This window comes from Xenopus laevis, chromosome 7L (genome assembly GCF_017654675.1).
Source record: "Xenopus laevis strain J_2021 chromosome 7L, Xenopus_laevis_v10.1, whole genome shotgun sequence".
In the NCBI taxonomy this organism is placed as follows: Eukaryota; Metazoa; Chordata; class Amphibia; order Anura; family Pipidae; genus Xenopus; species Xenopus laevis.
The window spans coordinates 38,935,795-38,952,637 of NC_054383.1; the positions used below are offsets into that span (position 1 = coordinate 38,935,795).

Consider the following 16,843-nt stretch of genomic DNA (forward strand, 5'->3'; position numbering starts at 1 on the left):
ACAGAGTTCTACATATGGTCAACAAATATCTAGAGTGACTTACAGTTTTTCATCAGCAGGCCATCTTGTTAAGCTAGAAGGAAGAATGGATGGTGTAAAATACAGGGAAATGCTGAACAGAAAACATGCTTCTGATTAAGGAACAATTGAGTTCTTTAGTTCAAGAACAACAAGCTAAATGTCCTACAATGACCCTGACCTTAATCCAACTGAGAATTTGTGACACTGTTAGAAAACTAAAATGTGCAAGCGCAAGCACAATTCCTACCCGCTGTACATACAATGGAGCTGTCCATTCAGCACCACACATGAACATTCTTTTCAGCTGCAGCTGACAACTGCACAACCTGGTTTTTATTTCTGCGAATTTGCTTCCCCTTACTGTACTACAGGAATTTGTTGTTTAATATAGATTTATAGTATGTAATAATTTCCCAATCCACATTCAAATTTACATCACAAAAGGGGTTGATTGGAAAATGAATACAATTACCCAAAACTTCAAATAGCAGAGACATGCTGAAGGTAAAATCCAAAATAATCCATTAACAAGGTCATGTAAGGTGTTATTATTATGCCCCCACCCTCATGCTTAAGTCTACCATCTCCAGCAAGACCGTAATACATAATTCAGTTGAGAATGGACAAAAGGCTTTTGCATTACATAGCAGGAGCGGGTGATCTCTGTGCTTCAGTGTAAAGAATATAATAATAATTTTCATTATGTGCAACTTTTCTTGCTTGTCTTTATTTGATTTAAAATTAAACCAAATATATTACATACAAATACACCTATTCTATAAATGCCTATCGTGTCAACTGCAAAACATTTTATACTCATTTTGTACTCATGCAAATAAAACCTTCACACCTACTACCCTAGCGCTAGTAACAACTTGTTCTCCAGCATCTGAATCAGTATAGTGATTGCAGACAGGCTTCAAGGCTTCATCTGCCTTTTTATATACTGTTAAATATATAAGTTTAAATAGGAAGTCATTACTTATTGTCTATGATTACATGAAGAGTATCTTCGTAATTGTCTATTGACTATCTGCATATTTGAAGTTATAGTTATATCTTTTATTATTTAAATCGTAATAGAGAACACGGCTTAGCAAAGGTAACACAAATTTTCTTCATATCCACCATAGCAACAGCTTCCTTAGTAGCCAAAATTATTTTTTAAATAGATGTTGGTATTGATGTCTATTTCATAATAGGCATGCAATATGACAGCTCTCCGTCATGTGTATAAACCCAAAAAAATGTATATAGAGATGGCTCTTTGCATACAGTAATTGTGACTTTTTTACTCTTTGAGCACAATTCTTTTTAAGCCTAAAACTTAGGGGCAGATTTACATATGGTCGAATATCGATCGTTTATTAACCCTCGAAATTTGACTATCGAATGTAAATCCTTCGACTTCGAATATCGAAGTCGAAGGATTTACCGCAAATAGTTTGATGGAACGATCGAATGAAAAATCGAACGATTAAATCCTTCAGATCGTTCGATTCGAAGGATTTAAATCCAACAATTTTTCTTCTACCAAAAAATAGTTAGAAAGCCTATGGGGACCTTCCCCATAGGCTTGCATTGCCCCTCGGTAGGTTTTAGGTGGCGAAGTAGGGGGTCGAAGTTTTTTTAAAAGAGACAGTACTTCGACTATCGAATGGTCGAATATTCAAACGATTTTTAGTTCGAATCATTCGATTCAAAGTCGAAGTCGTAGTAAGTCGAAGTAGCCAATTCGATGGTCGAAGTAGTCAAAAAAAACATTCGAAATTCAACGTTTTTTTTATTCTATTCCTTCACTCGAGCAAAGTAAATGGGCCCCTTAGTCATTTAGCAGGGCAAAATCTGTGTGTAAGCATTTGAATAGTAACCAAAAAAGATTGTTCATAACTAAAATGTTCTAATACCAAGCTAAAAGGATGAACATGTAGCCAGTATAAATAGAAATAACATTCATTTAGTCCAGTGGCCCTCTAGCTATAACCCCTGTATCACACAGGAGTATTCGGCTGTCAAGTGATACTGGAGTTTTCAACTTCACAACAGCCGAAGAGCTGAAAGTTGTATAATTAGGTGACAGATTTTTGGGTCAATTAATCAGTTACTGGCCCATGTTTTAAGTCCCATGTCTGAGTTTAAGTAAATCTGATGCTAATAATCAACATTCTCTTGTATATTGGCTTTCCTGTACCTGTATAAAGGCACGCTATTAAAATTGTCAATGGAGCAATGCTAGGATATTGCCAGAAGGTGGAAATTATATAGTGAATAAAGTAAAATAAAAGGATATTATAAGTTACCGAGGTGTTCCATAACCATATAAGAGCATGAGGCTGAAGTCTGTTTTTATACAGGTCATGGAACTCCAAGGTGACTTCTAATATCCTTATATTTTGCAACAGGGGGTACTTTATTTATTATAATACACAAGTTTCAGTGAGTCATGTGACAGAAATGATATCACTGAGCTCCAATTATTACCGATGACATCACTAAGCACAGTTTATAAGGATATAATTTACAGGATATTCATCGCTCTTGTTGATTATAGGGGAAATAAAAACCTTTCACAGATGGAAAACAGTAAACCACTAAGTAACAATGTTTTCATAATTTTGAAAAATGAACCCAGAAAACAATCTGCAGACTAATTAAAGTAGAGTTTTATGGTGAGATTTCATTATGACAGTGATTGTTTTATATGTATATCAATCTGTTATAGGGTTTTGAGAGCTCTGTGGGAATTTCCATTATTATGTTTCTATCATGTCTATAAACCGGAGACAAATCATTTCATAACCTCTTACTCAAGACCTGACATTGAGATATGTTCAGTTAAATGTTACAGCCAATATGAAACACGTGCTTGGGTTATATCTCCTTGATTGTTCCTATAAGGAACGAAGTAAGTAAGAATTGTGTTTCTTTTTCTAATAAAATACATAGATAGTAACACAAGGGAATATAGAGAATCCTATAGATATGATAGAATTTATTTCACCCTTTGGCAAAAACTCAATAATATGCTTTCTTCTCTTTCACTAATAAATCCAATGTGTTCACATGGCTCCCCGGGGAGAGAGAGAGCAATATTTTATGGATGAACAGGTTGACATTGTAACAGCTGTGCTGTGGCCAATCAATAACTTATCTTGCTATGATCTTACCAGTGTTTAAGTGTGCCGCTACAGCAATAACAAGCTGGGGCAAGAGTTCAACAATTAATGGAGTATTTTGGCCCAAAAACTAGCAGGTAGGTTTACGTAATCACAGCAGAAGTGGAACTGAGGTTCTGCTGCAGTCATTTCTTATTGGTTTAGCAGATAATGTATCAATATATCAGAGGTTTTATACAGAGGTAATACTGCTGTCTTAACTGGTTTTTGATTCCAAGCCTGTACATTTGATCAAAAATAAATATAGTATACTGGACTATCAAATAAAGGAGTAGCTGAAATGTATATTTAGGTTTTTTTATGAAATGACACCTGTAGTCTTTATTGACTTTATATTAAAAAAATCATTTCCTAAAGAACTGAGATGTGTTCTTTTCTGGAAATCCATACGGCAGCATGGAAACAGCTGTAGCACAAGGATATTTATCCGTTTTACTCATTCGCTTTACAAAAATGTGTCAGTATCGATTCTTCTACCTTATTCTCTGCCATTTCTTTCTGTTCTAATTTCCATTTCATTAATCTGTCTTCGTTGCTCTTTCTTTCTCAATACTCCACATATTTCTTCTCCATATATACTTTTTTCTCACCTTCTTTTTTCACCCTCATCCTTCTCTTCATTCTTGATTCTCTCTCCTTTTCTGCATTTTATTTCTGCTCCTTTCTCTCCCTTTTCATTTGCTGTCCTCTTCTATAGTGTTCTCCCTATTTTATCTCCCCTTCCTTTCTGTTCCTCCATATGCCATTCCCTTTTCTTTATTTTGACTTTTCTGCCCTTACCCTTCTATTCTCCATTCTCATATAATTCCCTTTTATATGATTTTATATGATAATCCTCAATGCTCTTTCTTATAGTTAAAAAGTGGGGTTGAAAAAAGACAAATGTCCAAATTCAACCCCTCCAAATGAAACCCAGCATCCAAACACACTGACACTGACCCCTCCATACACTCACACAAACTATATATATATTCATACACTAACTATAGATTTTAGTATCACAATAGCCTTGGATAATCTGCTTGTCCAAGAAATCATCCAAGCCCCTGATTAACAGAATCAGCCATCACAACATCGCCAGGCAGTACATTTCACAACCTCATTGTCCTCACTGTGAAGAACCACCTACACTGCTTCAAATGAAAGTTATTTTCCTCTAGTCTGAAGGGGTGGCCTCTGGTGCAGTGGCTATGGGTAAAAAGGTCCCCTGCTATTTATCTATAATGTCCTCTAATGTACTTGTAAAGTGTAATCATGTCCCCTCGCAAGCGCCTTTTTTCCAAAGAAAACAACCCCAACCTTGACAGTCTATCCTCATAATTTAAGTCTTCCATCCCTCTAACCAGTTTAGGTGCACGTCTCTGCACTCTCTCCAGCTCATTTATATCCCTCTTAAGGACTAAAATCCAAATCTGCACTGCATACTCCAGATGAGGCCTTACCAGGGACCTATAAAGGGGCAAAATTGTATTTTCATCCCTTCAGTTTATGCCTTTCTCATGCAAGACAGTACGTTATAATCCAACAATAGATGTGGCTGAAACATCTATTCAGTACAAAGATTGGGTGAATTGGGAACTGTGCAGTTCATAGATTTGTCTGGTCTCTAAAAAGTCATGGTGGAGCACTCCCACCAGAGCTTTCACTCATTTCATATTATCACATACAGATACACCTGTGTATATACAAAGCATACTGTGCATACTAGTACAAGCACACAATACTATGCTTGCATAAATGGTTAGAATTATAACAAATACGTAATTATAACAAAAACTTATATAACAGTGTAACAAACTATAACCTACAGCACCTTAATACCCCTCCGAATTGTGTCTGTATGTTGCCCTCCCATTTAGACTGTAAGCCCTTCGGGGTAGGGTCCTCTAGCCTTTTGTTATCTTGACACTGAGCACTTAATCTGTATTGTAATTATATTTTATATTTATGTGAATAAATAATAATGCACCTATGGTACTGTTTTAATTCAATGACCCCTTGTTTGTTACTACTAATTTATTGTTTTGTTGTACAGTGCTTTGCCTTCAAGGAGCGCTATACAAATAAAAATATACATACATACATACAAATAATTTTTTCCTCTAAAAAACTGAAGTTACAGAAGCATTATATTTGCCTTGGTTAAATCCAGATTCACTCTCAGTAGACCCTCCAGAATCTCCTCCTACCATTCTTATTCCCTGTAATCAGAACACTATCAGCCATTCCCTGCTATAGCTACTGTAGTTCTGCTTGGTATATGCCCTTATACTTAGTACCTACCATGACAGGGGCTTCCTAAATAAAGTCACACACAGAACCTTTCCCTGATGTTAGAAATACCTACCTGAGCCCCAATAAAATAAGAAATGGTGATTGGCAGAAGCAGAAAAGGCAAAGGTAAAATGTAAATATTAGTCAGGCACAACTATGGCACATGGTTTAAAAGTGTGCAACTATAATACATGGGAGAGTATCTGTAGGATTAAAGGCTCAGAGCTAGCTTGATATCTTATCTGCTTTAATTTTAATGGAAAGGGAAGCCATTTTTCATGTCACACACTGTCATTTTGCAGCTACCATGTTTCCTGCCCACTTTTTTTCTGAGCATCATAAATCCTCATAAATGCTAGGTTTGGGGCAAAACACGTCTAAATAATGTACAGTAGAACCCCCATTTACATTTTTCATGGGACCAGAAAAAAATGGTGTCAAATCCAGTAATATGTAAAATCAGGGAAATTTATTATGCATAATATATCGGTGGGACCACAAAACAGGGGATGTAAAATGGGGGTTCTACTGTATTTGTCTTCTTTTACATGCCTCTAAAGGTGGCAGCTATGTAGATTTATCTGGCAGCCCCCAATTTGTTTATGGAATCTGACAAATATTGATGACGAAAATTCCATTAAGCTATTCTTACTAAGATGCTGACATTTGAATTTAGCGAATAAAATATTGATGATGCTCACTGCTTACTACTGTACCAGAGCAATATTGTTTTGACAGTAACTGAGTATTTTCATGCAGATTTCCCCTGATCTACCCTCCGCCACCATTCCTGATCTCATTTTTCTGCTCTACCCCTTCCCCATGGGTTTAAACTTGTTTTATTGAGCATTTGACATTTGTTAAAAGTCACCCATCAGCAGAAGAATGTAAAGTAGCTACGGTCTGAATATACAGCCAATCAAACTCAACTCAGGCAGTAGAACAAATCAAATTTTCATGAGCTAAAACAAATATGCGTATTGTATTAATATTATTACCTTTTATTGTTGTGAGAACCATCACATACAAAACACTCTGAGGAACAATATGTTCCCTTCCTCCAAGGATTAAGGTCTAATATGAAAAGCAAAACATGGATTTTTCAGTTCTTATAAGAAGATGGAATTTAAATGTCTTTATAGCAGCCACAAAGCCAGTAAAGCCGCCTGTTACATTCAAAGCTGCAAACCCAGACAAACTACATTGTGTGATTTTCCCACTGTCGCTTCATAATAGACACAATCCAGTCTGACCCAGATCAGGCTAATTCTGTAAATGTTGGTACTGGGCACTTAACAAAAAACCTGCTATTCGATTTAATTTGCTAAATTCCAATCTCCACACATGAAAGGGCAAAACTTGGTGAATGGAATCACATTAATCCTGCATTATTCCCAGTGAAACTCAGAATAAGATTGTGCAATGGTTTAATTCAGTTTGATCTGGGTTCTAAATTTTGTTATGGAATGAAGATACCTACTCACACTTTTATCAGTTCAGGAAATAAAACTGCAGTTTCTACAGCACCACTTCTATAAAGGAGAGGCAACTAGAATGCAAAGTGTCTTGGGGGTGCATTTTGTTTGACAGCTGCAAAAGTGGTTCCGATCTGTAGCCAAACACAATAAACCTGTAAATGACCTCTGCTAGGCTTTACATTTCTAAGACTAGATTCTAGAAAACATATTGTTATATATAAAATCTTATAGTTCATTGGTTTTATTTTGACAGTTTTATAGGCATTAGGTTAGTGGCCACTGACATGATCGTTCAAAAACCACTCAGTGTTGCAAATTGGTAAGGACAACATGTCTATATGATCTCTTTGCTAAGCGCTGTGCAGCTTAATCCAGAAGCAGGAAATTTGCTTGATATTTTAATAACCTTTGGACTTTTGGCTCATGTATTTGATCTTCCCTACGTTGATCAGCATCAGCATCCCGTGACTGCCAGCTCTGGCATTAGAGAAATGTTCAGAATTTGCATAGCCATCGTTTCTTAGTTACTGTAAAAGTCTTTTTTTCTGATTCTGAAGATGAATGCAATGCACAGTGAAAATTTCATGGCAAGTGAAATTTATTATAGAAGAACAGCTATTGGAGCTGTCCAATCAATCAAGCACTGTCTCTTTTTGCATCATTTTTGCAGCCTTTGGCCTTACAGCATAGAGGATTATTAATTTACCTGGGAGAATAAAAGCTTAAATGGCTTGTTCACCTTCTAAACACTTTTTCAGATTGTTCGCCAGAAATAAATTAAACTTTCCACTTCAAAACAGTCACAAATAGAAAATTGAAAGTAATTGGAAAAAGTCTTTACTTCTGGTGAACTACCTGAAAACTGAAAAAACAAAGAACTAGGGTAGAAATGCTAAACATTCAGTTTGGTGTTCTATACTAGACTATGGCCACCACAGCCCCTTAATAGTGAAGATCTGTGCCTTTGAAGACGCCCACAGTCGCTCCCCGTCTTATTTTCTGCTGATTTAAAACACATGCTCTGGGCTGCTGTCAGTTACCTGAGCTTAGGGACTGACTAACAATATACTATATATATAGAATGTAAATGTCACAAAAAAAGTCACGATTAGAAATCAATTCAGATTCTTGTTATACAGGAACTCAGAAACCAGTGCAATAAGCATCAGAATTTAATAATCAGCCCTGAATGGTAGGCAAAACTAATTTTCTGCTTTATGATTTGCAACAGCCCCTAAGCTTAGCTCTTCAAGTAGGGATGCCCTGAATCCAATATTTTGGATTCGACCAAACCCTTGAATCCGTCACGAAAGATTTGGCCGAATACCAAACCGAATCCTAATCCTAATATGCATATGCAAATGCATATGCAAATTAGGGGTAGGAAGGGGAAAACATTTTTTACTTTCTTGTTTTGTGACGAAAAGTCATGCAATTTCCCTCCCCACCCCTAATTTGGATATTCAAATTAGGATTTGGATTCGGTTCAGCCATGCAGAAGGATTCAGCCAAATCCTGCAAAAAAAGGCCCAATCCCGAACCGTATCCTGGATTCAGTGCACTCCTATTTTCAAGTGTCCCAGATCTCACTGAGCATGTGCAGTGTCACTGGCACTCCTAACAAAATCCAAGATGGGAAACGCCTGTGACCACTTTCAAGGTCTGGATCATTGCTGTTATGGAAATGTTTAGCCTTTAGGTTGGTGCACTAAGTTTAGTATATAAAATAAAAAAAATTATAGCCATATTCGTTTTTATGGTTTAGTTCTTTAATAATAAAAAGAACTGGAAATGTTGGTAGGCTATAGAACCTTGATATAATAGACCTGACACTAAACAAATTATAACAGTCTGCTTTGTTGCTTTTACAGGATGACTATATCAAAAGTTGGGAGGATAATCAGCCAGGAGATGAAGGTAATATAGCAAGCGTTATTCTATATTCTGTGTCACTGAATCACTTGGATTAATGTGTATAGTCAACAATACACATCTTGTAGTATCAGCCAGTGCTTCTTATTAACTATTCTAAACAGGGTAATATTTTACTTGCTATAAATGTCTAGCACACTTTGTGGAGAAAACTAGTTCTCACCTGCAGCAGTGCAAGCAGACAAGCACAAGCGATTACGGAATACTTGAAAGAAATCAATTGTGGCTATTTGGTGTCCATAAAATATAGTTGTTTCCAAAGATTTAGATTTAGAGTAGGGAATGGCCATCAGTCAGTCTAGTAGCAGCTTGAATTTGCTTATTCAGGTACTGGTTGTACTGGTTGTAGTCCAGAACACATCAGAAGCCTCCTGTAGAATGTACGATTTTTCTTTTCTTAAATATGGACCAGTAATGTATAGATTTTGATGAACTGTCAAACTGTGACTTTCTGGGTTGTCTCAGAGAGCATCTCTTATTCATCACTGACTTTATTATATAAATGAATGGCCATCCCAAATACAAGTGGATCATTCACAATTTTCAGTTACCTAAATACCCAGCAGACAGTGCACCTCACTGAAACTGCATCACTGGATGAATTATGACACATTCTGGTAAAATATTGGATGACCTGACCAAGCGTAAACCCTGTTGATCTTATGTCTTATAAGGTATCCATGAAAAACCTACCCGTAATCATTATATATATATATATATATATATATATATATATATATATATATATATATATATATATACTACAGTTTATAGTAGAAATGGTTTATGTTAAAATGAGCCCTCATTCAAAATCATTGGGACAACAGGTTGCACCTTTAAGCCACTTGATGTTAGCTGGTAAATCATGAAAGACAGGGTAAAAGCGTATAACCGCCAAAAGGGTTGTAGTGGTGACGCTACATCCATCTTAAAATTTCTAAAAAGGGTTAATGGTGCTCTGTGCGGTCCAGCTACATTTATGTATAGCAGAGGTCTGACATAGTGTTCAGGATTTTGATAAAAACAAAGAGCCTTAATTTATTCCAGATCACGATCCAAATATGGGTACTATATGCACAGACTGCCTCCACCCAATAATTCACAATAAAAAGCCTAAAGAAGCCATTTTTACAGCACCATACCAGGTCCATATTAAAATGCTGTTTTAAAGTCAAATGTAACCTCTGTGCTACTTGAGGGACATGCAGTGCTGTGCTGGTCTCCTTGCCAATTAAGTGGTTAATTTCTGTCCTTTTCCTGTGCAATCATTAATACATTGTCAGCACACATCTGCTGAATAAAATATTAAGCCTTTCATCCTTGCTTAATTTATGTTGTCAATAGCCGTCCTGTGTCCTTTTTTTATTACCTTAAATACTCTTCGTGCCGCCATAAATGTAATCTCTAACCAGCAGAGCAGGAGGGAAGATGAAAAATCATTTCAGCTTCAGTCGGCTGTGGCTGAGCACAAAAAAGCCAGGCATTATATAAAGGGCTAATTAGTGACTCACAGCGCCAGGGATTCAGCCGTGCACAGAACTGGTGGTGGCACACAACTCAGGGACAATGTGGGAAAGGAACTGCATTTAATTCCATTCCAAGTATATAGACTTCATGAAAACACTATTTAAGCCCAACTTCTTACATGTAAATAGTGCTATGTTAAAAACAGGGCTTCTTGGCTGAGGGGGGCAGGACACTGAGGGCATTTACCTTATGATTCCTATTGCTGAGGGCCATTAGGTAAATAATAAATAAATTACATACTATTACACTGTATATGGGGGGGTTATTACTAAAACTCAAATTGATCTCATATTTTTATTTAACCAAGCTCTACCAAACTCCCATCCACAATTTTATCTTATATATGAATAAAATAACTTGAAAAAGTCGGGTTGAGAAAAATCTTAATAAAATCGAGCGAAAACCCAAATCGCTCATAATTTTCAAGTTATCGCCCGAAAACCCTGAATTTTTAAGATTATCGGACAAAATCCAGAACAGACGAAATTTATAAATAGTAAAAGGGACGTCTGAAATTGACTTCTACATGACCTTGGCAGGTTTGAGATGGCGGAATTTGGGATTCTGACTTTTTGCAGCTTCAGGGTATAATACATTTTGAAAATTTCAAAATGTTTTTTTTCAAAAAGTTTTTTTTCGCACACTAAAAATTCAAGTTTTTCTCAAAAAACCCAGACCAGAAAAAATCATGGTATAGTAAATAACCTCCTAAATGTTAGAAATTTGAAAAATGAAACTCAGGGTGGTCCACCTTCTGGCTTTCAAGTATTAATAAATTCACAGCATTACCTCGAATTTGTCAGTGCTAAACTCAAACTGGAAACTACTTTCTAATTTCTATTAAAGTGCTACAATCCCCAGTTTTTTTGCAGCTGGAAATTGTACAAGGGGCCACCTATTATGGAATATTATTTGGTATGGCTCATTATATGCTTTGAAAAACCATAGGGAATTATCTAGCTATGGAGAGTTCAGTTTACATCCTTGTTTGTCTGGCCATACCATTTTAGGTCTTCCTGTTAAGGGATAAAAACACAGTAGGAGAAGTTTGGGCTGTGGGTGGGGATAAGGAAGGGCATGACCAGTCAGCTTTGACCATAGGGTCATTTACTACAATCCTGTATGCAAATGCTAGAGCACTAAGGGGCTCCAATAGGCCTGTGCTTGTACATGTGAAAGAAGCATACTAAGGTATGAGTAGGGACCATGAGAGGGGTCACCTACTTGCCCCCTTGCCCAACTCTAATGAAGGCCCCATAAGAAGATGTTTATGTAGCCACAGTAATGCCCTGCTCTTTTGCTGGAAGTGGCATCCTCCAGTGTCAATCACATTCTTTGGCTACAGAGGGGAAGAGAAGATACTATGGGCATCATGACCGGACTGCAGGTCATAACAAATGCTATTAGTTAATTTAAAAACCTGCAAAAGAAAATGATGCATCTTATGTGTATGGCATGTTGATTTCACATTAGTATGCAGGTCATAACAGTGTCATAGTCACTTAAAGGGAATCTGTCATTCATGTAAACATGCAACTAAACTATACAGGATGCTTATTGATTATTATTTCAATATTTTGTAAATGGTGCATCATTGAGTACAGTTAGAGCAGTGAAATATTAGGTTGAGGAAATCACAAGCTTAGAAAAAAATGACAAGGATTGTTTGTGAAACAGCATTGCAGGCTTTAAATCACACTAGGCTATCACTGTTTTAGTTAATAAAATTCAAAATATTCAGTCTCTGACCTCTGTCGATAGAATGATGTTTTCCCGTTATTCTCATGGGATACCTTCAGCAGCCTTACCAGTCTTATCTACTTGAGATTTATTATTGTATATAAGGATTGAGTTCTTACTGATCCAAATAGTTCATGCTAAGAGCTTGTGTAAATGTGATTGTGGAACCGGGATGGCTGAATGGACAGGATATATAAATCATCCCATGGCATATGTTCTGTTATACTGATACATCTCACTTAAACTGGCATTCTTATAGCTTAGGCGATTTATTAAACATTGTTACTGCCCTAAAGCCAGCCTCCTACCTAGTTATTATTGTCACTCAGAAACTATTCTGTATTAAATGTGTTTGTTTGAAATCTGTTTTATAAATTGAAGAAGATGGGAATGTAATATGCTAACTTTATTTATTAAACATAAGAATAAAATGGTCATATATAAATGAAAGGCCACAAAGAAAAAAACATAGGGACTAGGGCTATAGAGAAAGCACCCTCCTGCAATATTATATAAGAGGTGAAATGTGGTTGCACTATATATATATATATATATATATATATATATATATATATATATATATATATATATATATATATACCTGAACAAGCAGGAACGCACGACCATAAACAATCCAAGGGCCGGGTGCCAGTCTGTAAAACAATGCAAAATCCCTCCAATGACGGCACTCCAGAATCAGTCACGCTTGAGTCAGTAGTTATCGATCAAACAGGTTTATTAAAGTGGACCACTTTAATAAACCTGTTTGATCGATAACTACTGACTCAAGCGTGACTGATTCTGGAGTGCCGTCATTGGAGGGATTTTATATATATATATATATATATATATATATATATATATATATATATATATATATATATATATATATATATATATATATATATATATAACACAGGGATATTTTTCAAAATAAAAAAGTGTATTTAGTGAAGCATGTTCCAGCCAACTATACCACTATACCACTATATATAAATATATATACCACTATATATAAATATATTTATATATATATATATATATATATATATATATATATATATATATATATATATATATATATATATATATATAGCTTGAAGGGAGTGCTATCCAACTGAAGGCCCAAAGGCTGTATCTGGCGCCAACAAGCAAGTTTTTTAAACAGCTGCATTGGATGTATACGTGACAACCATGTTGTGATTTTGTAAACACACAATGTTTTATTGGTAAAAAAAGAAATGAACTGTAATAGTGGAGTTAGAACTTAATTAGGGTCTTGCAAATATGAAATCACGATGAGGGTAGTTCATTTTCTCATAAAAAAATAATTATTAGGGCCACCATTCCCACCAATTCACTCTCCAGAGAAAGCTGTTGTAGGCAGCACTGCAGCAGTATAATGTGGTCTCTTCCTGGAGCCTAGCTAGTCTTTATGACCTAGGGGCTGGCATCCCTTGTGGCCCTTGGTCTAACTATATATATTTTTTGTTCTGTTTTGAGATATGTTTATGTAAATTCCTTGCAGCTGTATTTATAAACAAAGCCCAGACAGTGCCATACATCCCAAGAAATATAAATATCACACCAGTTTCTACCGGAATAGAACATTGTAGCTCAACAAAACATTCCCAGAATGCGATCAACCTTCAAAAACGTATTGTCTTGCGCTTACAGTTAAATATTTCTTTCCAGCTCTGGACACTACAAAGGATCCTTGCCAGAAAGTGAAATGCAGCCGACACAAAGTTTGCATTGCGCATGGTTACCAAAAAGCAATGTGTATTAGCCGTAAGAAGTTGGAGCACAGGTGAGAACTAAATGGTCTTACATTCTAAAGAGATATTCTTTCTGGAGACAGAGCCATCCATCTATAGAAACGTTGGGTAACTTGGAAGACATTATACAGTTATGGAGAAAAAATTTCAAGGATTTATTTTAATTAACAATATAACATATGGGTACTATATTAGAACATTGGCACACTTTGCTTCTGGCCCTGTAACATAAAGCTAACAATTAAATGTTTAATGTCATTGCTCCAACCACTGCTATGCTAATTTGTAACATCTATTTACAATACAAGTGCAAAGTCCACTGACACTAATGCTGTTAATAACACAGCACACCAGCTGCAACTTGTACATGGTTTGCCAAAAATCTGCTTCCATATCGGCACCCAATGCCCCTTGAGGTGGGTGCCACTTAGTGAGCATTTTAGGGAAAAATGCTGCATTGTGGAAAAAAACATGAATAACTACATTTGAAAAGTGCAGTTGACAAGATACAAGTGAGGGGTACTCTGAAGTTACTGACAGGTCTATGCTGCTGGTAACTAATGCACTGAAATATGTGCAATTCATTATGGCAGGGTAAATTAATTTAATGGCACTTGCCACAGGTTGCTGGGAGCATGTATGGACCAAGTGCCAAATTAGAGACTTATAGATGATAAAGATCTATAGGTAATGTAGGCCTCTAGTCTGCTAATGTAGATCTGTGGTAACTGCAGTAGTGATGACCGAATCGTTCCCATTTCGCTTCTCCAAAAAAATTGCAAAACCGCTGAAAAATTTGTGAAACAGTGAAAAATATGCGAATACTGCACGAGTTTCTGACAGGGCCGCACCTTTTCTACCGTGTGTCTTATTTTAATGCAGCAAATTTTTTTTCATGATCGGATGGGTTGCCAAGATTACAGCATTGGTATGTTTGTGACATTCTCCTAGTTTTATTCAAAATCCTCATTATTCAGTTTCTTTGACAAGAGATAAAAAATATGGAAACCTGTACTCAAGTTTCTCAGGGAATCCTCCATTCTGTTCTCACAATTTCTCCCACTTCATTTTCCCTGGACAGAATTAAACAGCCCACCATGAAGATTCATGGAAACAAAGACAGTCTTTGCAAGCCGTGCCATGCGACCCAGCCTGCTGCAGTCTGTGGTTCTGATGGACACACGTACAGCTCTGTGGTAAGGAGTCAACTGGAATTCATGGTTTACAGGCCAAAGCACTCTCAGCATAAATGCTGACTATAGTTAATTCTTTAGCAGGTTCTTTATATTATATATATATATATATATATATATATATATATATATATATATATATATATATATATCTGTAAATTTTTGTGTATACTGATAAAGTCTTTGGATATGTCGATTATTCCAAACTGGTGTCCACTGTGCCATAGTAGAGGCATCTAGCTACAGACTTGGATAAAACAGCACCATCTATTGATAAATGCTACAGGTGCACCTCTAGGACAGGCTATACATGTTCCTACTTGTCCCCTATGTAAAAAAAAAGTCCAGTGGTACAACCAGGTTGCTAATTCTGTTTGTTACTCACGTTTAGAATGCAGCTGGCATAATAGAGTGACTTATACAGCATGAGTCATATTTTATACCAGGGAATTCACAGAATGACTCAAGCTTTCTCATCTTAACACATATTCCATAGAGTCAAACAGATTATGCAAGTTTATCAAGCTCATCTGGCTAGAATAAAATAATGCAAATGAATGCATTTGTGCAGTAACATGGAGAACTTTGTACTGGTATAGCGCTAGCAATCAGTCTGTACTTGCTTTAGTGCAGTTAAAATAATGTGAGCAAATATTTGATTATTTTAAAGTTAGCTGTTGGTGTCGGGCAGATGTCCACGATGTCAATAAAAAGTAAAGAAAAATCAATAATGTATAATTTAGGAAACATCAATTATGGTGGCATTATTCAAAATCTATATTGTATCAATAAAGGCATGTCCTTGATCAAAATCCTTATCTATACCTTATATCAGGGGTGCCCAAAAGGTAGATCGGTGATCAGTAGATCTCAAGACAATGTCAACAATGTCAACAAACAGCTTGACTACAGTATATCACCCTCCTGTTTCATGCCTTTCAATCAGATATCTATTATGTTAAGGTTACATAAGACATATATATATATAGCAATATACTTTTTCCCATTAATCAGTATTTAAGTAATATTTTCCATGGAACAGAATGCTAACAATGCTTTTATGGATGTAGATTATAATGGGACAACATTACTAAAAGCAGACCTCACATTAGTAAAGTATGTGCACTCCTGCCTTATATACTTTATTTGCAGCATTTTGTAGGGGCATATACTTTTTCAATTAAAAAAAGGATTTTATTTGTTAGGAATTGCTATCTGATCATGTTTCTCTTTCTGACATCAGTGTAAACTGGAGCAACAAGCGTGCCTCAATAGCAAACAGCTGACTGTTAAATGCCAAGGGTCATGCCCTTGTGCAACAGAACAAACTCCTACCACTACCACAGAGGCTGGCAAACAAGGTAAGTCTTTAATGCTCCAAGGTTATTATTTGAAGCTCCCCTCTACCACATGAGTAGTAAAAGACAAAGTTAACATATGCTTGAAGACACCGTACACTACATAGACTCATAATGGAATTTTTCAATTTCCACCATGACCACTATTCCTTAGAAATAGGTAAAAAAAAGTAACAAAACTATAAGAAATTCACTATATTTTGGTGTAAGGGAATTCTATCTTGTCCATCCTTAGCAGATTGTTGGATCAATTGACAGCTGAGAGTAAAACTGACATTTCTCCGGACGTAAGCAGTGCCCTTATTGTAAAGTGTTGCTATTGTTTTTGTTATTTGATATGTACTAGAGATCCACTCAACCATTCTC

The 16,843-nt window shown here is 36.1% G+C and overlaps 1 protein-coding gene across 1 annotated transcript in view; it reads left to right on the forward strand.

The window, feature by feature from the left end:
* spock2.L (SPARC (osteonectin), cwcv and kazal like domains proteoglycan 2 L homeolog) overlaps positions 1 to 16,843 on the forward strand; it is a 101,716-nt gene that overhangs the window by 70,102 nt on the left and 14,771 nt on the right. Inside the window, exons 3-6 of the mRNA XM_018225395.2 lie at positions 8,821 to 8,866; positions 13,844 to 13,958; positions 15,008 to 15,122; positions 16,363 to 16,480. Of these exons, the coding sequence (XP_018080884.1) occupies positions 8,821 to 8,866; positions 13,844 to 13,958; positions 15,008 to 15,122; positions 16,363 to 16,480 (394 nt within the window). The remainder of the gene's footprint in view (positions 1 to 8,820; positions 8,867 to 13,843; positions 13,959 to 15,007; positions 15,123 to 16,362; positions 16,481 to 16,843) is intronic.